Raw genomic sequence first — 25,175 nt, 5'->3', positions numbered from 1 at the left:
CCAGGGGTTCCCTAGTCCATCACATGATGCAGGGCTACTTCCAGTGGGGCTCTGTGGGGCTCCTTGCTGACAGCATTGAGGTAGCAGGCTACTCATTGAAGGGAAGAGGAGTCTAAAGAGGAAGCGGGGACAGATAGGGAAACATCATGAGAAGGCAGAGGACGGATCCTGACAGGAGGGAACACAGCCTGACAATTCCATTCACTGCCCACGATGTCCTCCGCTTTACCTCTGCTCATCTGATGAGGCTGATGTACTTTGGGCATACTATGAAAAGACATGATTCACGAGAAAAGACAATGATGCTTAATAAAACAAAAGGCAATAGGAAAAGAGGAACACTGCATTCCAGGTGGATAGATTCAACCAAGGATTTGGCGATCTCTCAGTCATTGAGAGCCACAAGTCAAAGTCATCTTGATGGCTGTTAACAACAAAAGTATTCAGAGTATTTTCGTGTTCATAAAAAGGCATTATACTGGAAGATACCAATTATGTATCTTACAAGATGGTACACAGTTCTTTAGTGGTCCAAAAGGATCAACTATGCTCATTATTTTATTAACATATACCTTAATAGGCCTTTGAAAAAAATGTTATTGCCTTCTCCACCTTGTTTCTAAATGAATTCTCCAACCCGCTTTTTTTCTCATTTTAAGAGGTTTTGATGTTGGGTTTAAATGTTTAAAAAAGAAATGGGCAGGAACTGTTGTGCTACAAGACAAAATAACAATATGCTTTTCAGAATTTCAGCAACTAGATGTATCTTAGCAAAAAGCAAAAAGTGTGGGAAAATATGATTTTGCAGCCACATGTGCCCATAAGACTGTTTTGCAAGCCATGACCTCCCCTCCCCTCAGTGCTTTCCAAACCCTTGAAAATCAGGAAATAATTTATAAGACAACTTTCAGGGTTCTCCTGTACTAATTAACATAATTAAAACCCTGTTTTTCAAAATTAAAAGTAGAGTTTCAGAGTCTTCCAGATTGGATGTGGTGGTAGCAGTATTTTGCTAAATTATCTTATTCAGATTCTGTCATTAAAGCTAAAACGAGTTTCAAGTTTCTTTAAGCCAATTTATACAGAAAATATCTATATTTATTTGATAAACAAAAAGAAACTTATGAAAGAACTCTTCTACAGTATATGAACCCCCAAATATGTTTAATTTATCCATAAACCTACAGACAAGAAGCAACTGTGCAACCTGTTGTATTATTAAGAACTATTAGTAACTATCAATTTCCACTAACAGGTTTACCTATGATTGTTTGGCTTTCCAAGCAATAACTGATTTCCCACTCTCCTACTGAACTAGCAAAACCTCTTCTGCGTATTCATTCACTGACAAGAAAATGTTATGAAATTCATGGGATTGTCATAAGTCACCATTTTCACACTGCTCATAAATCGATACCAGATATTAGCTATCAAAGCAAGTCACTTAGACTATATTGACGCTTTTGATGTTTAAAAATGGAAACTGGTGTTTTATTTTCTAGGACAGGAACAAGATGTTATAGATCTTCACAGTATAAGGAATCTCACAAACTGGTAACGAGTATTTCCATTTTCTCTGTTTCCAGAGACACTGCTGTATTTTTTCCATGCACCATCTCAGAAGGAAATACCATTGAGTTCAATGGGGCCCATTTCCAAGTAAAAACATATAGGCTCCAATCCTCCCACTCACCAAGACCCAAACGAAGAGCAGAGGATGAATGTGTCAAAACGTTTAACGTGTATTCCTCTATCCCATTTAAACTGACCTGTCCGACGCTGATGTCCGGTCCTTCTGGCAAGACATTATCAGAAATTTCCTTCTCTTTCTGAAATAAACCATTTGTTCTCAGGCTATCATATTCACCATCTTCCAACCTGAATAGCTTTCTAGAAGGCAATTCTTCAGAGAAATGCACCAGAGTAATATTTTTATGTTGAGATGTTGCCAGTAAGGACTGGCTTTTTCTTGCAGGCCTCTCTTTTTTATTTTCCATCCTTATGGTGCCAGTTTCTTTAAAAAGGGGGCTCCTGAGTTGGCACAGCCTGCGACGATTTCTACTCCAGCCTAGAGAAAGCTGTATGGTTCGTATAGTTGAACAGACTCCTCCCTACCTCCTCCTCTAGCAGTTGGCTATGTTTGCAAACAGGTTTAGGTATTTCCCACCAATTGTTAGCCTTGTACTCAATGAGAAACCCCATCTAACTCCTTTAATCTTTGCACACAGCTCTTCGGTGTCCTCAGTCACGGCTGCCTTTCACAAACTTGTCAAATATGGCCTGCATGAAGCAACCTCAGTGTATAATTAACTTCAGCAGGCAAGCTTTCACCCTGCTTCAATCGCATGCATGCTCAAAGCAGAAGGATCTGATTTACAAATTGTAATTTAATTATACTTGTTTAGAAGCACACATTACTTAAGCATGCGGAGGGCATTATGCATGCTGTGTAGCTCTTTTAAGGTCTAACAGGCTGCAGAAACTGAGAAGGACAGACACTAAAAGCCAGAGGGAATTGGCTGCAGTATTAGCTCATCAGGTGAAGTCACTTTATAAACACAATTACCTGTCCAGCTCAACTATTTTAAGCATGTTTTCCTTTGTCTTCCTTTGCATTAGCCATTCCTACTTCAGGAGTCATCTGAACCCAAAGTGGATCGTCAGATGGAAAATCAGGATGCCTATACTTTTTAATGGAGCCCTAGTGGCGAAGTGTGTTAAAGCACTGAGCCGCTGAACTTGCAGACCAAAAGGTCGCAGGTTCAAATCCCGGGAGCGGAGTGAGCGCCTGCTGTTAGCTCCAGCTTCTGCCAACCTAGCCGTTCGAAAACATGCCAATGTTAGTAGATCAATAGGTACCGCTCCGGCGGGAAGATAACGGTGCTCCATGCAGTCATGCCAGCCACATGATCTTGGAGGTGTCTATGGACAACGCCAGCTTTTCGGCTTAGAAATGGAGATGAGCACCAACCCCCAGAGTCAGACATGACTGGACTTAACGTCAGGGGAAACCTTTACCTTTATCTATACTTTTTAATATACTTGTGTATATTCCAGTAGACGCGTTTTGTTGCCTGGCTGCATGATAAGCAATGTCAGCTGAAATTTCCCTCTTCTATACAATTGTTACAGGTACAAAAGCCAACTTTTGATCTGGCAACCCTAGGACCCCAAATCCTGAATTAAGGCCATTTATCCCACTTACCATAGAATGGTATTTCTGCTTAATATATGTTAATTTACTTTGCCAAGCTGGCACAGTCTTGCTGCCCATCCAAAGTGATTTGGCTGGTCTTCACTAAACTCTTGAATATGTATTTCACTAATGGGATCACTGCCAGCAGTCACTCAGATTGTCGAAGTGGCCCTTTTCACTGTGTCATCAATTCAATGACCCTTCATTCCTACTTTAGAACAGATTATTCCCTTGTGGTCTCTTTTTTGTATGGTTCTAGCCATTTTCAAGGTGATCACTGCATTGCTATGCTTGTCCCCATTCTCCAGTTAATGTCTTACATCCCAATTCATCAAGATGTAAGGCATTCCCTGGCAGGCAGTGCTTATCCACATTGGCTTCCTGTGAAAGATTACTGGATTTGTGTTTATTTACAAAAATACAGACTAAACATGATGACAACACAGCTGAATATTTTCCACAGTAATATATCACCTGTACTTGGCTATTTCTCCTAACAAAGGAAGTACCTACGCTAGACCTGTCTAGCAGGTTTATTACCCCCACCCGCAACTCAGAACTGTATATTTGATTACATCAAACCTCATCTGCCATTATTCTTATTCATTCATCCAGTTTGGAGTATTTCCCCGAGCTTCAGATATCATCATACTAAATGGTGTCATGTCAACTACAAATATAGTTGCGTTTCCGAAAACCCCTAATTCCATATCAGCTATATCAAAGCTGACAAGGTGTGTCCTCCTGATCCTAACCCAATGGCAGATAACAAGAACACCAAAAAGAAAAGAAAAATTGTATCCAGATCAATGTACTTACGTTTGTGTCAGTTACCTGGTGAATATATGCTCAGTTTCTGTTTACATCATAGCAGATTTGGGGTGGGAAGAGAATTGTAGCACAAATACAACACCTTTTGATCTTTTATTAAGGGATAACGTTATTGCAAAGTAAAGAAAAGTTACCATTTTTAATTCCAGCTTCTAGAATACAGCATGTCCTAAATTTCCAAGAATCCGCCAGCCAGTATAACTGCTAATGCAATATAGGCATTTAAAAGGAAATCAGGGAGTATATATGAAAATTGCAGCTAGGTCATGCTTTTTTCCATAAAGGAATGTTGCAAATTGTAGATGGTATTATATGGAAGCTTTACGTCTGCTTCTGAACCTAAAGTCACCCTGCAGTGTAATAATGGGCCACTCAGATTTGTGAAAGAAGTAACGGGAACTTTACTTAACTTCAACAGACCAAACAAAGCATTAATATATACAACAGTCTGTCTGATTGCTCACAGAAAATAGAGGGAATAAATAGTCTTTTTAAATAGTCCTTAAATATGTCTCAATGCCTTAGAAATGACAAGGCTTTAGAGCAGGGGCCCCAAACTAAGGCCCGGGGGCCGGATGCGGCCCTCCAAGGTCATTTACCTGGCCCCCGCCCTCAGTTTTATAATATAATATTTTTATAACATTTTAAATAATATAATATATTGTATATACATATAATATTATAATAATATGTTATACAATATACTAATAATACCATGTAATGATATTAATTATATGATATATATTACATATAATATTACAGTATAGTGGTATAGTTCAATATAGTAATATATAATGCTAATATGGTGCTATGCTAATAATATAATATATTGTATGTGCATACAGCTGCTCTGAGTCCCCTTTGGGGTGAGAAGGGCAGGATATAAATGTAATAAATAAATGTAGTAAATGAATAAATAAATAATTTTAGACTTAGGCTCGCTACAAAAAAGACATGTGCAGTGTGCATAGGAATTTGTTGGTTTTTTTCCCCAAATGATAATTTGGCCCCTCCACAGTCTGAAGGATTGTGGACCGGCCCTCTGCTTTAAAAGTTTGGAGACCCCTGCTTTAGAGAGTCAGCAGCCATCTTCTCTCCTGACTGTTTCTTTCGCTCACTCTGAGGTAAAAGCTGCACAAACTGGTTCCTTCAGCAGCATAGCATAGAAAGTAGTCAATCAGATTGCTAGCTCTTCACAGGCTCAGCCAATCAGCTGCTGCCACATACTTTTCCAGTTAACTCATCACATCATGGTGTCTTTTACAAACCCCAACAAGGATTATCTCTTAACAAAAATGACAATGTGTTGTCGAAGGCTTTCATGGCTGGAATCACTGGGTTGTTGTGAGTTTTCCAGGCTGTATGGCCATGTTCCAGAAGCATTCTATCCTGACATTTTGCCCGCATCTATGGCAGTCATCCTCAGAGGTTGTGAGGTATATTGGAAACTAAACAAGGGAGGTTTATATATCTGTGGAAGGTCCAGGGTAGGAGAAGGAACTCCTGTCTGTTTGAGGCCAGTCTGAATGTTGTAATTAATCACCTTGATTAGCATTAATGGCCTTGCCAGCTTCAAGGCCTGGCTTCTTCCTGCCTGTGGGAATCCTTTGTTGGGAGGTGTTAGGGCCATTAATGCTAATTATTAATTATGATTGTTATTGCTATCATAATCTGCCTTGAATCCTTTCCTTAGGCGATCCCTCGTTGTCTGAGTATGATGGCCTACCAAGAGCAATGGATACGTAGGTGACTGTGGAACCCTATTCTTTACCTGCATGTTATTCCACAGTGAGGATATCAGTTTCCAGGTGGAAGGTAGTCCTGGTCAGGGTTGGCTTGATGCGCCTTCCCCTTGGCACGTTTCTTCCTTTCACCCTCCATTTGTGTCTCTTCGAATTCAACTACACTGCTGGTTACAACTGACCTCCAGCTAAAGTGCTCAAGGGCCAGGTCTTCCAAGTTCTTGGTGTCTATGCCACAGTTTTTAAGATAGCTTTAAGCCCATCTTTAAATTTCTTTTTCTGTCCATCAACATTCTGTTTTCCGTTCTTGAGTTGGGAGCACAGTAACTGCTTTGGGAGACGGGAGACAACATGGCCAGTCCAGTGGAGTAGGAGCATCACTTCAATGCTGGTGGTCTTTACTTCTTCCAGCACACTGACATTTGTCTGCCTGTCTTCCCAAGAGATTTGCAGGATTTTTCAGAGGCAACGCTGAATGAATTGTTCCAGGAGTTGAGTGTGACGTCTGTAGGCAGTCCACGTTTCGCAGGCACATAACAGGATTGGCAAGACAATAGCTTTATAAACAAGCACCATTGTATCCCTGTAGATGTCCCAATCCTCAAACACTCTCTGCTTCATTCGGAAAAATGCTGCACTCACAGAGCTCAGGTGGTGTTGTATTTCAATGTCAATGTTGACTTTTGTGGAGAGACGGCTGCCAAGGTAGCAGAACTGGTCAACATTTTCTAACATTATACCATTAAGCTGTATTTCTGGCATTGCAGAGGGATTAGCTGACTGCTGGAAGAGCACTTTGGTTTTCTTGATGTTCAGTGAGAGACCGAGCTTCTCGTATGCTTCTGCAAAGGTGTTTAGAGTTGCTTGTAGGTCTTCTTCTGAATACACACAGATTATGTTATCATTGGCATATTGGAGTTCTGTAACAGATGTTGTTGTGACCTTGGTTTTGGCTTTCAGTCTGCTGGGTGTAAATAGCTTGCCATCTGTCCAACAGATTATTTCCACTCCGGTGGGAAGCTTCCCATCAATAAGATGAAGTATCATAGCAATGAAGATGGATAATAAGGTAGGGGCAATAACACATCTCTATTTGACACCTGATTCCACCTTAAATTGGTCTCTTTAGGAGCCACTGCTTTCCAAGACTGTTGCCATCATCTCATCGTGGAGGACCCACAGGATTTTGTCAGGGCATCCAATTTTTTGGAGGAGGGGCCAGAGAGCACTGTGATTCACTGTATCAAATGCCTTTGCAAGATCAATGAATGCCATATACAAGAAAATGTAAGGAACAAAATCCAAGTCTAGGGGAGAAGTGTGCTCTGTGTTATGTGTGTGTGTGCGAGAGAGAGAGAGAGAATGAGAAAGAGAGAGAGAGAGAGAGAGAATATTAGTCCATATTCTAGTTTTACAGTTGTGATATTCATTTAGCTCTTGCCATTTTACCATTGATTGATTGGGAATCTCTGGGTGTTCTTGGACTACAATGTTCCTAGACTGCAATTCCGTCGTTTGCAAAAGGGGAAATGGGAGTTGCAGGGTAAGCATGTCTATAAAGGCTTACACATCTGCACCTGTGGTTTAGTGGATCACAAAATGACATTTCAGGTCAAAAAGCAACCAACAAAAACACAGCAGTTTTTTACAGCTGCGTGAAAATTTTGCACTGCTTGGTGCTTTGGGACCAAAAATTCAATAATCCCTTATCTTTGACCACATTGGATGGGAGTTTTGGGAAATGAATCCAAAACATCTGGAGGAAGAACCAACATCCACTTCCCCCACTTTAGAAAATGAAGGCCGAATAAGCGAACAATGGATGACTCTTAAATCCTCCCAGGACTATGGCTAAACCTAAGCAATAAGGGAGTTAAATCAAATAAATTCTGTGGGTCAGTATATAAAATAGACTTTTATAAGAAACTTAAATACCTTGTAGGCACCTGTTCCCATCTGAATTTGGAAGGTAAACAGAGTCAGTCCTGGTGGGTATTTGGATGAGAGATCATCCATGAATACCAGGTGCTGTACGCTATATTTTAGGGAAATGAAATGACAAAACCACCTCTGAATATTCCTTGCCTAAGAAAACCCTATAAAATTCATGTGGTCACCATAAATCAACAGATGATTTGAAGGCACTTGGATACATGTGCATATGCAAACAGATTGTTCAAAATGTTCTGCAATATACTCCCATAGATCTTGGTGACCATGGGCAAATGCTATTTGTGTGTGATCTTGAAACTTGGAACTTCTGTACTGGGAGGACAATTACGATGGAATTAACATCTTCGCTTTCAAGAATGTGTAAGTAAATTGCACTTTAGTTGGCATCCTGGTCTAAGGTTTAGGAGACAGCAACACCGAGTCTGTGTTACTCAGTACAAATTCAAGTTACTCTAGGACAGATTTTTCCCCTGTAGAATAGAGTTCATTCTATGTACACATGTTGAAACTCCTACCAGCAAACAAACTTTCCCACTGGGTGCGTAGACACTCTCCTGGCAGGAAGTTTAGACTGGGATCATAATTCAACAGCAAACTTTGCCAAGTACAGTATGGGAACTCTACTTAAAGAAAAGAGTAGACAAACTGTAGACTTTTAGTTGTTGTTTGCATTCAATTCCTCAAACAGCACAGCTAATAGTGACACATATCAGGATTTTCAGTCCAATCGTTGAAGAGCCACACTCTTAGGTCAGACCCATACGAGCAAATAAAATCACACCCACCTTGAATCTGAAGCCATTGGAACACACAATGTATAACCATTTTCACAGTGAAAGTGCTTCTTTCATGTTTTAATGCAATTTTCAAAAAATCAGTGCAGTTTTAGGAAAATCTTGCTTTTTAAAATAAATATGTCTATAAGAGTTGGGTTGGAATCAGTATGTATCTGAGAGAGAGATTAAGGGGAAGACAAGTTAGTACATGAAACCCTGGCAAGCACTATTCCCTCTCAATACTAGTGAAGGAGCAGTCAGTCTTGCTCCCAAGCTCCAAATGATAGAGCGTCCCTCAGCCTCAGCAACACAGAGCTTGATATGACTTTCTCCAAGATAAGGGCACATACAAGACTCCAGCCAGAGACATGTGCTATTGTCTCACTCACCCACAACTCAGCAGACTGTTTTTCCTGAGAACTACACAGCCAGTTTGCTCCACTCATGACTCCGCTTTGCTGCCTCTGGTCACCTCTACTCCACTTTTCAGCTGCCTTATCTCTCTGCCACAACCCCCATCTGTCCCCTGTTCTGGACTTAGATAGCCGCTTCTTCATTTTAACTCAAAGACCAAAGTTGCTGCAGCAGATAAAGGACTGTGTGTACACATACATTTTTTCATGCATTTCTATGGTTGACAACATGGCATGTTTGAATTAGGAGGGTTGTCAGAAATACCCGGAAAGCAGAGGATCATGTTTAATACTGGAAGCAAAGGAGGGTCAGCCCTGATTAGTATTTGAACAGGTACTGCTGGCACATCAAATTATTCCCTACCTAAGAAAACTTTGTGGGTTTAATATGGGAAAGCGAAGTCTGTGCATGTTCCTCCTGCCCTGTCAGTCATTCTCTCATGGTAAGACTGATCCATGGTAAGACACTCTCTTTTGTCCCAAGATGGGTTCTGGGGTGGAGATGGTGTGGCTGTGCAGATTATCATGGTTAAGTGTGATGCTAAGGAGATCCGAATCAGTTCAGGATAATGCATGGTGGAACTGAATATATGGATAGCGTGTGTGAGAACTTAGTTTAAGGAATTTATTTAAATGCTTCTAAACAGAGAAAAATAATAGAAAGAAGCTGGGAAGGCCATTTAATGCTAATTGAGGTGATTAATTACAATATTCACACTGGCCTCCAATAAAGAGTTCTTTCTCCCCACCCAGGATCTTCCACAGATATATAAACCTTCCTTGCTTAGTTTCTCCATATACCTCACAACCTCTGAGGATGCCTGCCATAGATGTGGGAGAAACGTCAGGAGAGAATACTTCTGGAACATGGCCATACTGCCCGGAAAACACACAATAACCCCTAATAGGAAGAACACTGCATGCACCAACGTACAATGCCATAGTATTCAAGTAATTGAAGCTGCTTCACAGCAAAATTGTATGCCTTTGTTCTTGAATTAGAGGATTATGTAAACTGTTTCCTCTTTGTTTACTCCATAAATCAACATTTTACTTCAGCAAACGAATGGCCTTTGCTCATGATCTCCAAATGTGTTTGTATGCACAATATAACGTCTTCTGAAACAGGCTGGATCAAAAGTTCTTCCTTTACAGTACAGCACTTGGAGTGATACGTAAACGGGGGGGGGGGGTCCATGACCCAGCAGAGAGTTGATTCACCAGAGTAGCAGTCCAACACTCAAGATAGTACATCACACTGACAGTACATCACTTGCAAAAGCAGGCCATTGGAGCCTTATGCTCTGCTGGCATTGACAGAACCTTGGCTTTTGACAGACAAAAAAAAGTCATGCAAATCTTCAACTCACAAATTTGTAGAAAGAGGACAGAATGTATTTATAGGAAAACACATGCAGAAATGACCAAGACCAGAAAAAATGCCCTGGACCAGAACATTTGCCACCGTCTTGGCCATCATGCCTCATCCTAGCAAATTCCATCTGCAATCATTCATGTATCTATGCTTGCAGAGGAGAACCGCACTCTGCCCCTTCTTAATATCCAATGTCACAACCACTTTATTGTACAAGAACACATTTAAGAGATATCAGTGAGGTATTTACACACTCGGCAATAATGTGTCATTAAGGAGACCTGGGTTCATATCTTATTTAGCCATGAAGTTTAGGAATTTACTTTGAGTGGGTAATACTATGTGTTGCAACCTAAACTGCTTCACAAGGTCATTGCAAGAATGGACAAGTTGTAAAATTCCATCAGTACTGACGGCAGCTTTTGGAGGAAAGATGGAAGTTGTCATTGTTCTTTATATTGTGTGCCAAATCTATTCTGGGGTTTTCTGGGGCTGAGAATGTGTGACTCACCCAAGATCAATCATCCAGTGGGTGTTCATGGCGAAGCAGGGATCCAAATTTATAATATAATGCTCCTAGTCTCTAGACTTATAGTCCAGTGCTCAAACTACTATACAAGGATGACTCTCAAAGGCAGAATACAACTGAGTAAACAATGCAAATTGGTCACATTTTCTTTCTGTTCTCTTTGCCCAGTCTAATAAGGAACCTATTTAAAAGATATATTTCATGACATTTTCTACATAAGGAAATATCTGTTCCCTTGGTTTTTAAATGTTGTATCTGTAGCCATAAACCTCAATACACTGACCATTTTTCAACACTAGTGCCATACCTCCATTATCTTCTTAACCAAAATTTACAATCCAAACCTTTTGCTTATTTACTAAGAAATAAATCCCACTAGCTTTTTAAGAGACTGTAAAACACACACACAGGATTGTAAACACATCTTATTCAATATACCAGGAAATATATCCTCTGTGTACTTTAGAAGATATCTACCCATTGCAGTCTATAAATATTTACACTTACTGTGTACGTTAATAATCTGAAGCTTCTTTTGTCCAGTACAATTCTATGCATTCTGGGAGCTAAGTTTTCATCCTCCTATAGTTCCAGCGTTGCCAGAAGTGCTTTGTGCATACCATGACCAAAAGCCAAAAGGCAATGACCACGCAACCAGGAATTAAAGGCCACATGACAGTCATAGGAATGTACTTGTGCCCAATTAATCTAATTTCTGCTTATGAAAAGCTTTATTGCATGAAATTGGCTGCATACATTTTGTCCAGGAAGCACGAGAGACTAAACGGCATGTTTTCTTTGCTCTACATAAGCAGCCTCACTCAAGTTCCCAGTTTGTTTCCCTACATCTGTCCTTTGACCAACCAACACATTGAACATATGAAGAGAAACATTAGATTCCTGATGTTTCAAACAAATACATTTGCTGTACTTTCTTTTGCTTTAGAACTAATGTGAGAGTAAGTTCTTTTCCTCCTGGACTAACTCCAGTTGGAAGAAGTACTAGCACCAATAGCCATTAAAACCAGTCAACTAAGAACCAATAAGCATGTGTAAACAAGTCAGTGGACGTGTAAAATATTTTATTCCCTTTCTAAAGTTTTTAAAGCAAAACAAAGGGTGAAAATCTGGCAAAATAGTGCAGTCAGTCCTCTGTATCCACAGATCCCCCACCCACAGTTTGAACCCACAAAATATTTGAAGGCGAGGGGAGTTCAAAAAGCAAAAAGCAACATGCAGCAAATTTAGCTGCATGCTGAGCACTATACTGATGTGTAGGCATACCCTGCTATTGCCTCCCACAGATTTCACTGATCCTCAGGCTCTCCGGCAGTTGTCTGCCATTTTACATGTTCTTTTATCCACCCAGAGAAGCTCATGTCTCTATGATTTCAGAATCCTCAAAATCTGTAGCCACATTCACACAGAACAGTAAAGCATTGCTCTAGAGAATTCTGGCTTATTGTGAGAATGCTGCATACTGGATCAGACAACCTATTGACTCATGGTTTGCTCTTCCCTGCTTATGTAATTGCTAAACCAACTTAGGGACTTCATCACATGTAATAAAACCAGCATTTTACACACTTAAGAAACTGCAACCGACGGTGCCCTTCACACAACGCAAGCTTCAAATGTGTAGTAGAGATATCTTGTCGCTTCTAAAGTGTGGGTTTTCCTGATGATTCCTAAGCTGGTTGGCATGCAGCTTCTTCCTCAATTCTCTGCATAGAGACGTGTAAAAATGCCCAATTTAACATATTATGGAAATTCCCCTTCACCCGTTTGTAAATAAGTTACATAATGATGATGTAACTATGGAGGGAGGAGCCGAGATGGGAAATATTGATTCCTTTCTTCCGCCATTACCATTTTGGGGCTGAGGAGGTATAGCAAACATTCAAAGATATTCAAAACATTCAGGAGAAAAACATAGCAAAACATGCAAATCCTGCACTTGTCTCTGAGCTCCCTCTTTCAACATCCCCTGCCTCTTCCTGTGTTATCTCTCTTCTTGTAAAAGTCCTTTTAATCTCTTACCTACTATTTTCTCAATTGTCTCTCTAACTCCTGCTGTGTTGTCAGGCTTTTGTTTTGCCTATCAAAAGGCTAGCAGAGAGAAACATATAAGAAAGCTAAAGCTTCATTGCTCCCTCCCTCCTGTTCTCAATTTTGCAATGTAAGAATAATCGCTCTATATATGTTGTTGTGCATTTTTCAGGCTGTAAATTGAACTCCTGAGATTACAAAGAGTATTTTAAAAATGGGGGAGAGACAGTGGGGGAAACAAGTTTATACTGTGTGATGGCAAGTCAAACAGATAAATCCTACAGAAAGTGGAGAAAAGCAGAAGGGTATGTTGGGGTAGGGTAATAATCAGTTTAATTTCCACACAGAGCTTTGCAAAGCTTAAGGGAACACCACTTATCCCAAACACTTTACTTATCTAAAAGCCAATCCTAAGGTGCTGCCTATTAAGTACAACTCCATCCTGAAAACTGTATGCCAAATCTAGGGCATAAAGAGTTTTGTTATTCTTTGAGCTCTCAGAAAAATAACTAGGAAGGATGAAAAACAGTTGTTGGATTACTGGTCCCAGCATCCTTCATCATTGATTGTGTTTGCTAGGACTGATGGTAGCCGCTTTCCAACAGCAAGCAGAAGTCCACATAATTTTCATAACTGGCAGTGTCCATATGGTGTTGCTGCCAGACCAACTCCACCAAGGTTTTCCTCTTTCCATTTGTACTATGCTATAGTTTTGTATAGTTCTGCTGCACATCATCTGGCACCTGACAGGTAGTTAAGTCAACATAAGACATCCGTTTTCAAATAAAGCATTACCATGACGCAGCAGTCATCATTTCACTTCCACACCCCATGTTTGTCATATTTGCCATCATTACTCAAATCTGAATGTAGCATGCTTTGACAATAATTGCTTTTAGTCAATGTTTGTTTTTATTGCAACTTTTAAAAATACAAGAAGAATTACAGTAAAACATTTTACTCCAAAAATAGTTACACTGAAACAGGAAGAAAACTGAACTCTCAACTTTTACAGCGAAAGAGGATCACATAATATGTTAAACCAGCCAGCAAATTTGAAATCACAATTACTGTAAAAATACAAAATGCAAAGAATCTTAGGTAAAGGTTTTCCCCTAAAACGTGTCTGACGCTGGGGGTTGGTGCTCATCTCCATTTCTAAGCCGAAGAGCCAGCATTGTCCGTAGACACCTCCAAGGCCATGTGGCCAGCATGACTGCATGGAATGCCGTTACCTTCCCACCGGAATGGTACCTATTGATCTACTCACATTTGCATGTTTTCAAACTGCTAGGTTGGCAGAAGTTGGAGCTAACAGCAGGAGTTCACTCCGCTCCCCACATTCAAACTAATGACCTTTCAGTCAGTAGGTTTAGCAGCTCAGCAGATTAATTCGCTGCACCACCGGGGGCTCCCATGCAAAGAACCTTTACAACAATGAAAAACTGAAAACAATATATTTGTACAGAAATATACTTAAGAGAAATGGTTTGTCAACTATGTCCATCTACCAATGGAATGGATACTGTGACAAAATGAATTTGTTCTGTGTTCGTCCTGAAATCTGATCTGAAATATGGGATGGGAAGGGGAAGCCCTATTGTTTGAGTGACTTTGGATGTCACACTTCGATAACAAGATATATTTTTGTTCCTACACAGTACTGTGGTGAAATGAGATTAAACTTGTAGCTCAACCACTGAAGGAAATATCAAATAGAGAAAAGGCTTTAAATTAGGCCCCTTCTACACTGGATTATCTGCTTTGATAATTATATGAGTCTACACTGCCATATAATCCAGTTCAAAGCAAATAATCTGGATTTTATATGGCTGTGTAGAAGGGGCCTTTAGAATAGCTAAACAAGGATTTATTTTGCTATTTTTTTTTCATTTCCCCTCTACAAGTATGAGTGTGTCCTTTCCCACTGACACCACAAAACAGCAGATGAGGAAATTCTGGCAAAGTAGAGCTACTGTTCAGCCTCTCAGGACTGTAGGAATCCCTTCAAAATTCTCTATAGATTTGCCTCTTGCTTGTACTTATTTGTACAATCTTTCTGTCATTTCTGGCTGCTCCTTATGTCAAGTCACTCCTCAAAATTAATCTTTCTCAAGAGATCTTTACAACAATTCTTATTCTACTGCAAGTATGCTACAGTATGTGAAATTAAATAAGTCTAATATTTTCCCCTTATTTAATTCTGCTTTCATCTATGCCTTCCTTTTCCCATTGTTTTAGGAAAAGACCTTTCAAAGTTGATCATTGTATATGATAGATAAATAAATAGCATATGAATTACTGTATTTACTAAACAATCACACCACCCATAATGTACAGTTTATATTGAAATACTGCATATAAATAAAAAAGGATATTAAAGCAAAATATTAAAGTATTCAGACATAGGAAACACCAATCTTTTTATTAATTTTTTCTTTCAGTTATCATTAAGAAATTAACCTAGGACAGACTATTTTAAAATATACCAAGCTTATATAGACACAGTCAATACAAATGTGTTAAAAACTACAAAGTATTTTATGTCCAATAAATTAGCTTAAACGTATACAACACAAACAATATTTACTTTAAAGGATATTGTGAAGAGTTCTTCTGAAGTTATATGACTGTGTGGAAGGGTCCTAAGTCTTCAGGGTCAGTCCAGTGCTCTAACCAAAGCATGGGCAAACTTCAGCCCTCCAACTGGCTGTTAGGAATTGTGGGCGTTGAAGTCCAAAACACTTGGAGGGCCAAAGTTTTCCCATGCCTGCTCTAACCACTAGATCGCACTAGCTTTTACATAAGTGTGTGCCTCTATGTAAATATATGTCTGGTATCTATGTACAAACACAACTGAAAAATATAACCTGAGCTGAAGGTTTGGGCTTTTACCTTCTTTAGTAGTTCAAGATGAAGCAAGTGGGTTGTGGGAACCCGTTGGCTGGCCTTGGGCAAGTCACACTCTCTCAGCCTCAGAGGAAGACCGGCTTAATCTTGCCAAGGAAATCCTAGGAGAGGCTTGTCCATACCTTAGAAACAGCCTGGGCCCACTCAACAGCACCTGAAAAAGCAGACTGTTAACTTTCAAAACACTCCACTAAGGTCCCTTCCACACAGCTGTATAAAATCCACATTGAACTGGGTTATATGGCAGTGTGGACTCAGATAACCCAGTTCAAAGCAGATATTGTGGGTGATCTGCCTTGATATCCTGGGTTATATGGCTGTGTGGAAGGGCCCTAAGCCATCAGGCAGCAAAGGTGTCACTATCTCAGCCATCCACACAAACAATTTTGGAGGATTTGGGATTCTGAGTAAAGAGATACTCAGCTCAAAGCAGATCTTGTGAGATTTTCTGCTTTGATATTCTGGGTTATATGGCTGTGTGGAAGAGCCCCCAGACAGGCCCTATATCCCAGGATCTTATCCCAGTTTTTCTGTTTATCCCAGATTATCTAACAGTGCAGACTTATATCCAGTTTAAAGCAGAAAACCTGGGATCAGATCCTGGGATACAGGGCCTGTCTGGAAGGGCCCCTAATTAACTTTGGCCCCTTTCATTCAGTTGTATAAAATCCCCATATTAACTGGATTATATGGCAGTGTGGACTCCGATAACCCAGTTCAAAGCAGATATTGTGGATAACCTGCCTTGATATTCTGGGTTAGATGGCTGTGTGGAAAGGCCCTAAAACGGGCCTTTGGCTCTTAAAAGTGGCCCATTTCTTGTCACTGCCACTTCCCCTCCTCCTCTAGACTTTGAACCTTAGCTCCTGTCACTTACTGGCTTAATGGCTATCAACGCTGGCCACCCATTGGCTGGCCTTCCTCCGGACGCTCCTGCGACGGCTGGAACCACTCTATGATCCGCCCAGAAGCCATACAGATACAACGCTTGCTGGAGTGACGTAGAGGGTGTAACCCTAGAACTAGGAAAGGTTAGAGGGGCCCTCGAACATCATGTTAGAAGCTCTTGAAAGCCACTGTTAATAGACTTCTCTATTAATGTGCTCCCCAGCTCCATGATGTGAGCTCTATTTGCTGCCAGGCTGTGGCTGGGTCCTTTAGCGCTGCAAGAAAATAACTCTAAGAACACGGAGAAGGCGTATTCCGTCCGTGTTTATGTGTGAGGGGGGGAGGGGAGGCAGTGTGGGAATAACAACTTCCGGTGCAGATGACTTCCGGTGCGGGAAGATGGCGGCCTTTTCGGTGGCGGCGCTACTCAGGTGCGTCGGTTCCCCTGCCTCTCTCCCTCCCTCCGCCTGGCATTGCCTTCCGCGTCCTGGAGTTCCTTCCAACAACTTTGCGCTTCCTTTTGGCTGCAGTTATTGGTTTGCTTTCTGGAGCTACCTTTTGTTCCCCTCTCCCATCCCTGCACTCCCGTGTTTGGCCAGGATTTTGCCCTGGTTTACCTCCCATCAAGTCGATTTAAGACTTCATCCCACGGATCATATCAAGTGTTTGGAAAAGTAAATTACCATACACCTCTGGCATATCCCATTTTGAAATTAAATGGGTGATTTCCCTACCTCCTCCCACACTAGCAGGAGCCCCCGATGGCGCAGTGGTTTAAACCCTTTGTGCAGGCGGGACTGCTGACCTGAAGGTTGGGTTGCTGACCTGAAGGTTGCTGGTTCGAATCCAATTCGAGGAGAGCGCGGATGAGTTCCCTCTATCAACTCCAGCTTCATGTGGGGACATGAGAGAAGCCTCCCTCAAGGATGGTAAAAACATCCAAAAAAATCTAGTCGTCCCCTGGACAACGTCCTTGCAGATGGCCAATTCTTTCACACCAGAAGCGACTTGCAGTTTCTCAAGTCATTCCTGACACATACAAAAAATATTTATTGTTGTCATTTAGAAAGCATTGCAAAAGGTAACTCTCTTAATGTGATGACAAATCAACTGAGAACTCCTTAATAAAACGGATAATTTGCTAGTGTGTGATTTTTTTTGTGTGCGTCAGGAGTTTAATGAACTCTTTCCCATGTATTTATGATCGAACCAATTAGGAAATGACATAACCCAGGAACAAATATTATAGTCCAGGAGCTAACTATCCGTTTTACTCAGGAGTTCTCAGTTGATTTGCCTTCACATTAGAGAGTTGTTCCTGGCCACTGCTCTCTCCCCTGTTTTTTGTGTGAAAACAAACACATCCTCTCCTGGGCTATGATTGTTGTCCAGGGTTATAAATGTCATTTCCTAATTGGTTTGATCATAAACACATGGGAAAAGTTCATTAAACTCATGACACACACAAAATCACTAGCAAACTATCCGTTTTATTTAGGAGTTCTCAGTTGATTTGCCATCACATTAGAGTTACCTTTTGCAACGCTTTCGAAATGACAATAATAATAACTTTATTTATATTCCATCCTCTCTCTCTGAGGGGATTCAGGTGGATTCACAACAAAAGATGACAAACATTCAATTCCAAATCCAATTTATAAATTAGAATCAAAACAAACAACCATCTCCCCAAAAAACAATCCAACATAGCAGACATTAGATATAAATTATATAAATAACAGTAACATTCATTAAAAATAATTATTAAAATATTATGCAGCAAATAACAAGATACCTCTACCTTACACTTGAAGCCTATGTCATGTGATGAACACAGTAGGTTGCCATTTCTTAAGTGGGTGGCTCAGTAGAATTTAATGAATGTGATGAAGTGGTTAGATTTACCCCATAAATCAATGAGAAGTCTTGCAAACTTAGGGCTGTGGTTTCCTTGATTTGAGTCCATCCATCTTCAGTATGGTCTTCCTCTTTTCCTATTGCTCTCTATTTTACCAAGCACTGTTATCCTTTCTAGTAAGCCCTGTTTTCTCATATGCATATCTGAAATTGTTGGTGTTCCTTCCTCAATTTTCACACTTCCTTCCAAATCTAACCCTGCTTCATCTTTGATATTTTTAGTATACAAGCTAAACAGATGAGATGATAAAATGCATTTTGCTTAGAAGAAATCCTGATCCCCTTGCCAATTGGAAACCATTCAATTCCTGCTTATTCTGGCCCAGTAGTAGCTTCTTGTCCTGTGTATCAGGCCCCTTCTACAGTGTCATATAAAACTCAGATTATCTGATTTGAACTGGGTTCTATGGCAGTGTAGACTCAGATAATCTTGTTCAAATCAGATAATGTGGATTGTCTGCTTTGATAATCTGGATTATATGGCAGTGTAGAAGGGACCAAACTTGGGCATCTGGACAACCATGTCCTGATTTCTTTTTACATCAGGGCAATGTGGAATGTTGGCTGTTTCTCCAATTAACTTGCCCATCTGATTAAAAAAATCATTCATGTAAAAAAAAGGGGGGGGCAAGCAAATTTGAGGTTGTTTCCTTTCTTTCCTAAAAGTTAATGGGAGTGGGATAATCCATGGAGCCATGTATAACCACATAGTGGATTTAAGGTGTATCAAAGCTATCCTTTGTATCATCTTTTTTCTTATTTTTCTTTCCTCTGTCTCTGCTAGGCAAGATTTCTTTGTCTGGTTGAACTCTATACAACTGAATTGACAGAATGCTCCTGCTCATTGGAAGCAATGGCCTTAGATCACATCCTAATAATGGACTAGTGTCCCAGTCTGGTCAGTCAACTTGGCTGTGGTTACTCTATTTATAGTATTTATATATTGCCTGATACTTTGACCTGCAAATGTGTGTGTGTGGTTTCAGACTCAGGCACTCTTATTTATTGAGTGTTTAGATTTTCATAAAAGTTAATTTCTTCACACTGTCCTAGATTAACCGAGAAATGTGCCTAATAACAAACCAGAATGCTTTCCTTTGTGCTTTAGCGTTGCTGTCTTCAGCTGGTGGCAGTATGCCAGAGTTTCATATAGGAGTGTTTTCTAGCCTTCAAAAATAAGAGAAACAGACCTTGTATAATGTGCTGGACTTTTATTTGTTGTTCCTATTTATTGGTGTTATGTTTTTAACCGATTTTAACTTTATGGTAGCTTAATTGGTTTTTAACTTGTGTATCTTGGGAAATTTTATTATATTTGTTTAAAAATTAATTAAATGTAATTTCCTATGCTCAGGAAAAAAAAGTATATAAATAACAGTTATAATACTTTACCTAGCCACTGAGATATGAGCTTTTCCATGTGCACATGGAACATATTTCTTGCATATTGGAAGCCTCTAATTTCCTATATGTATAAATGTGTGGAGATTTATACATTTTGGTTAGTCTTGATAGCCAACTGCAATATGTAGTTGTCACCAGGACTGATTCTCAGAAATATAGCTCTGAATAGAGGGCAAAATGAAGGCTATCAAAATTAGACTCCTGTCTCCCCTATTTTTTTTTAGTTCCAAATTTCTACAATTGCTATAATATAAAACTGAGCATTTGGGCATCCAAATGAAGTGATTAAGTAAAGCAACTAAGGGAATGTAATACAGCAGATAGAAGTCCTCTAGGTATGAACATTTTTTACTGTCTTGCTCTCTGCTACTAGAAATTTGGGGAGTCCAGGGAAATGTCATTTGGATGACCTTATATTGTCCCCATCAAACCCTTCTAGTTAACCTGTAACCCAGGTTGCTTCTATTCCTTCTTGTGAGGGGTTGGGGTGTCTAATCTTTGAATGTGCTAATATTTTATTGCAGGAAGATTATTCATCAGTGATTGCAAAGCCTGGTATGGTATCAAGAGACAAATTCCAGACTTTTGCTTTTCAGTTTAACTCTGCAGTTACACAAAGCCTGCACAGGGCATTAGGAAATAGTGTATATCCCAAGGTCAGCCTTAAGTCAGATAAGAGTAACTTGCCCTGACCCGATCAAAACATCTAGAAACCAAAGGCAACCTGTTGTGTATTTTTCTAACCACTATGTGGGAAATATGGGTATTGTTTACAACTATGTCTGAAGAAACAGAGTTGATTTATTTTGAGTTCTAAGAGGTTTGGTGAGCAGAATAGGAAAGTATGACTATAAAGTGGAATTTTTGTCATTTCAGATATTGGCTACTAATTTGAAACTCATTCTGCATTCATGTTACATTGATTGAATCGACTAATGTTGTTTAGATGGGCTTAGGAGTTAATATGTTCCTTATACCACTTGAGTGTGTTTGCCACTACTCATGGTGACAAAAATATGTCGATGATTCTATGGACTAATTTGCAAAAAAGGGGAACCCTGGTTTACTGAACTGCACTTGGTGGTTGATTGATATTATTATTGTTGTATTAACTCTTGTTTTATTGTCTTACTGTGTTTTATTTTTATTTCTATTGTATATTGTTCAATGTATTTATGCTGTTGTTTTTGTAAATTGTGCTAGTCGGGCCTTGCCCCATGTGAGCTGCCCTGAGTCCCCGTGGGGAGATGGTGGTGGGGTATAAATAAAGATTATTATTATTATTATTATTATTATTATTATTATTATTATTATTATTATTACTACTACTACTACTACTACCAGGATTCAACAGCATAGTAATTCATGCTGCCCAGTCATTTCTATTTCACTCCATTTGCAGGCAAAGGCCCCTAAAAACATTATTGTGTTTCTTGCTTTTAGATTTGTTGCTGTACTCAAACTTTGTCCTTCTTATTTCAGATTGCTGTACTCACTGCTGATCCCCGCATTAATCCTAAGTGGGGTGCTTTGTTTCTGTCTATTCATGATGTTGTGTGGTCTACAGCAGTGGTTTCAACAAAGAAAAAAGCAATTAAATCCACCTGGGAAAGATGGGAAAAGGCCACTTGTGGTTGCGTTTTTTCATCCATATTGCAATGCAGGTGGCGGAGGGGAGCGAGTGTTATGGTGTGCTCTAAGGGCCCTGCAGAAAAAGTAAGTAAACATTTTACTTTCGCATAGTAATGCATGTATATTTGTATGTATGTTTACCTTAACATTTTCACTCTCTGGGAAGGTCTTAGTGAAATGACAAATTGGGCTAAAGAGGACGCGCCACAACTAAAACCATTAGCTGAAATTCATTATCTTTATTATTATAGTACAAATAGTGGGAATAAAGGTTGTGGCAGCAGTAACAGGAGAAGATTGACTGCTCTTAGGTCCCTATTACACAAATGCCTGACTTCTTGCAGAGGGGATTACTATGGAGTCAGTTAACTATTTAAGAAGTGGGTTAAATAGTCAGTCTAAAAGACTTCTCCAGGTTTAGTAGAGAAATCTCAGAATATCTTTGGGAGAAACTGTTAAAGTTGTCATTGCTAGGTGTGTGAGAACAGTTTTTTCCCTTTTGCTAATTACTTATATGTTGCATTACACATCAAAAACACGGATCTAAAATTCTTGAATAGAGGTCACAAAGGTTTTGACAAAGTCAATCTTTATATTTAAAACATGATCATTAGGAAATACCTTAACCACCTTTAGGTATTTTTCGTGGCACATTTAATTCCAATCTCCTTTTTGCGGAGATTGGAATTAACTAATCCAATCTTCCACATTATTATGATAACAACCGAATTTCACAGAGCCATTTAAAAAATGAGCATAAGGACTGAAAGGCAAATATAGTAGTTACACATGGTTTGTTTTTTTTCCCCCCAGGATAAGGTCTGAAGAGTAAAATTGTATTTTATTTTCCAGGTACAAAGATGTTTCCTATGTTGTCTATACTGGCGACACTGCCACAGCGGACAGTATCCTTGAAGGAGCACAAAGACGATTCAACATCAGATTAAATCAACCCGTGAAGTTTGTATTCTTGAGAAGACGCTACTTGGTGGAAGCGTCTCTTTACCCCCATTTTACTCTGTTGGGTCAGAGTTTAGGATCGTTGTTTCTTGGCTGGGAAGCTCTTATGAAGTGTATCCCTGATGTTTATATTGATTCCATGGGCTATGCCTTTACAGTTCCTCTTTTTAAATATTTAGGAGGTTGCCGGGTAGGCTGTTACGTTCACTATCCCACAATCAGTACAGACATGCTTTCTGTGGTCAGGAATCAAAATGCTCGCTTTAACAATGCAGCCATCATTACAAGAAACCCTCTACTAAGTAGGCTGAAACTTGCATATTACTACATTTTTGCTTCCATATATGGGTTTGTGGGATCCTGCAGTGATGTTGTCATGGTTAATTCTTCATGGACCCTCAATCACATCCTGTCCCTTTGGCGGTGCAGCGATCGCACAAGCATTGTGTATCCTCCTTGTGATGTTCAGACATTCCTGGATATTCCTTTACGTGAAGAAAATAACACTTTAGAGCAAACCATTGTTTCTGTAAGTCAGTTTAGGCCAGAGAAAGACCATCCTCTACAAATCAGAGCTTTTGCTAACTTTCTGGCAAAGACTGCAGGTCAGCAGCCACAGCCAAAACTCATTCTGATTGGGGGCTGCCGTAACTACGAAGATGACCAACGTGTAAATGGACTTAAAAAACTCTGTCAAGAGCTAGGCATTGAAAATAGAGTGGAATTCAAAGTAAACATTTCATTTGAAGAACTAAAGAAGAATCTGGCAGAAGCTACCATTGGGCTTCACACCATGTGGAATGAACACTTTGGGATTGGTAAATATTGTTGCATGTAACTTTGTGGCTATGTGCTCTGTGGAGGTTGATGTTTGGTTTTTGTTTCATTTATTCTAATTTTAAAATTGAGGGATAGCAGTGGAGATCCATTCTGCATGTGCAGTTCCCAAAATGCCATTGAACTTTTTTTTTTTCATGTCAGGAGCAACTTGAGAAACTGCAAGTCGCTTCTGGTGTGAGAAAATTGGCCGTCTGCAAGGACGTTGCCCAGGGGATGCCTGGATGTTTAATGTTTTACCATCCTTGTGGGAGGCTTCTCTCATGTCCCCGCATGGAGCTGCAGCTGACAGAGGGTGCTCCTCTGTGCCTGGGTTGGATTTGAACTGGCAATCTTCAAGTCAGCAGTCTGACGGCACAAGTGTTTAACCCATTGTGCCACCGGGGGCTCCTACCGAACTGCTAGAGTGATTAGTTAATGCTGTATTGTATTTATCTAATCCATTGCTGAATTTTCACAATTAGTGCTGGTTTGCTGTAAGGGTGAAGGGGTAAGCAAAATGCACATGTTATCACTTGTGGTGTAGGTGCTTGTCCATCTGCTTGTCACTGCCCTTGGATTCCTTTCACCCAAGGGATTGTGGAGTGGACAACTTTTGCAAGTCGGGAGAATAATATTTGCCTCATAATCCTCCAAGGTTCACCTACAAATTGCTACTTCTGGTTTTGAAAAGTGTATTTCCTGTTAAGTGGTTTGGAGGGAATACAACCTATTTAAAACCTCACCTACTACTCCTGAAAGCTTCTTGGATAAGCCCTTCACCTTCTGTGTTTTAAGTAGAAAAGGACAGTTTGGAGCTCTAGGCAATCAAACCTTGAGAGTCACATGCAGCTCCAGGATTGCACTTTGCCCATCTTGAGCTAAAGGGAATTGCAGATGACTTCAATTGGCTGTGGTGTGCAGGCTCTGATTAAATTTCCCTTAAACTGTATCAAAATATCAATCCCAGAGAATAAAAAGCCCCTACTGATGACATCTTTCAAGCCTTTTGACTGTACTGTCACATACTGCTTCTCTTTTGCCTGAATTATATTTGGGTGTAATTTGAATAATTTAATAAAGCAAGAAAAGTTTAGAACAAGTACTGAGGGAGAAGCAGATGTATCTTTAATCCTCTTCACAGTATATGAGAGAGCAAGCTAAAGCGGGGATAAAATGGAATACATATTTCAGAAGTTGTCAACTGGATCTCGGCATGCCTCCTAATTTCCATAAATGTAAGAGTGATGTTTGTATTCGTCTCCTCATTAATAGAGGGTGGTCCATAAAACACATTTACTCGTGTTTTACAGTTTGTTTTATATTTCTTACAGGAATTGTTGAATGTATGGCAGCTGGGACAGTTATCCTTGCTCACAATTCTGGAGGCCCCAAGCTGGACATTGTGGTGCCCTATGAAGGAAGTATAACTGGATTTCTAGCAGAAAACGAAGATGATTATGCCGACACCATGATTCATATATTTTCGTTGTCTCCTGCAAAAAGGCTAGAGATCAGACAAAATGCTCGCCAGTCCGTAAAGAGATTTGCTGATCAGGAATTTGAGGAAACATTCCTATTATCTGTGGAACAATTATTCAAATAATGCCTTTTATATACATGATATCTGGACATACTTGAGTTAATTTGGTAATATGCTTGTATATTTTTCTAATTTATTTGTTCTGTACAATAAAGAGTTCCAATTCTGAGATATACTTGTACATGGAATTTCCTACCAAATTCATATTTTTATTTTACAAAAATCAAACAAGAAAAACAGA

At 39.8% G+C, this 25,175-nt stretch overlaps 2 protein-coding genes across 7 annotated transcripts in view; one reads left to right on the top strand and one right to left on the bottom strand.

Annotated features, from left to right (window-relative positions):
* atp7b (ATPase copper transporting beta) overlaps positions 1 to 16,910 on the bottom strand; it is a 43,521-nt gene extending 26,611 nt beyond the window's left edge. For 2 of the 6 annotated variants that reach the window (XM_008115695.3, XM_008115737.3), the window contains exon 1: positions 1,770 to 2,413. In XM_008115695.3, coding sequence (XP_008113902.2) covers positions 1,770 to 1,997 — 228 coding nt within the window. In that variant the 5' untranslated portion in view covers positions 1,998 to 2,413. Of the gene's footprint in view, positions 1 to 1,769; positions 2,414 to 8,887; positions 9,031 to 11,322; positions 11,516 to 15,759; positions 15,929 to 16,651 lie in introns of those variants that run through there. The other 4 variants (XM_008115716.2, XM_008115724.2, XM_008115710.3 and 1 more) reach the window with 4 other exon arrangements.
* Positions 16,911 to 16,984: 74 nt separating this feature from the next.
* Positions 16,985 to 25,105, top strand: alg11 (ALG11 alpha-1,2-mannosyltransferase). Its single transcript, XM_003215270.3, has 4 exons — positions 16,985 to 17,093; positions 21,466 to 21,699; positions 22,468 to 23,393; positions 24,726 to 25,105. Exons 1-4 carry the CDS (start codon positions 16,990 to 16,992, stop codon positions 24,995 to 24,997), a joined length of 1,536 nt encoding a protein of 511 aa, XP_003215318.2. The 5' UTR covers positions 16,985 to 16,989; the 3' UTR covers positions 24,998 to 25,105.
* The last annotated feature ends 70 nt before the right edge of the window (positions 25,106 to 25,175 follow it).

This window comes from Anolis carolinensis, chromosome 1 (assembly GCF_035594765.1).
Source record: "Anolis carolinensis isolate JA03-04 chromosome 1, rAnoCar3.1.pri, whole genome shotgun sequence".
Lineage (NCBI taxonomy): Eukaryota > Metazoa > Chordata > Lepidosauria > Squamata > Dactyloidae > Anolis > Anolis carolinensis.
The sequence above is the reverse complement of the archived record's forward strand: the minus strand, read 5'-3'. Positions and strand labels throughout refer to the sequence as shown.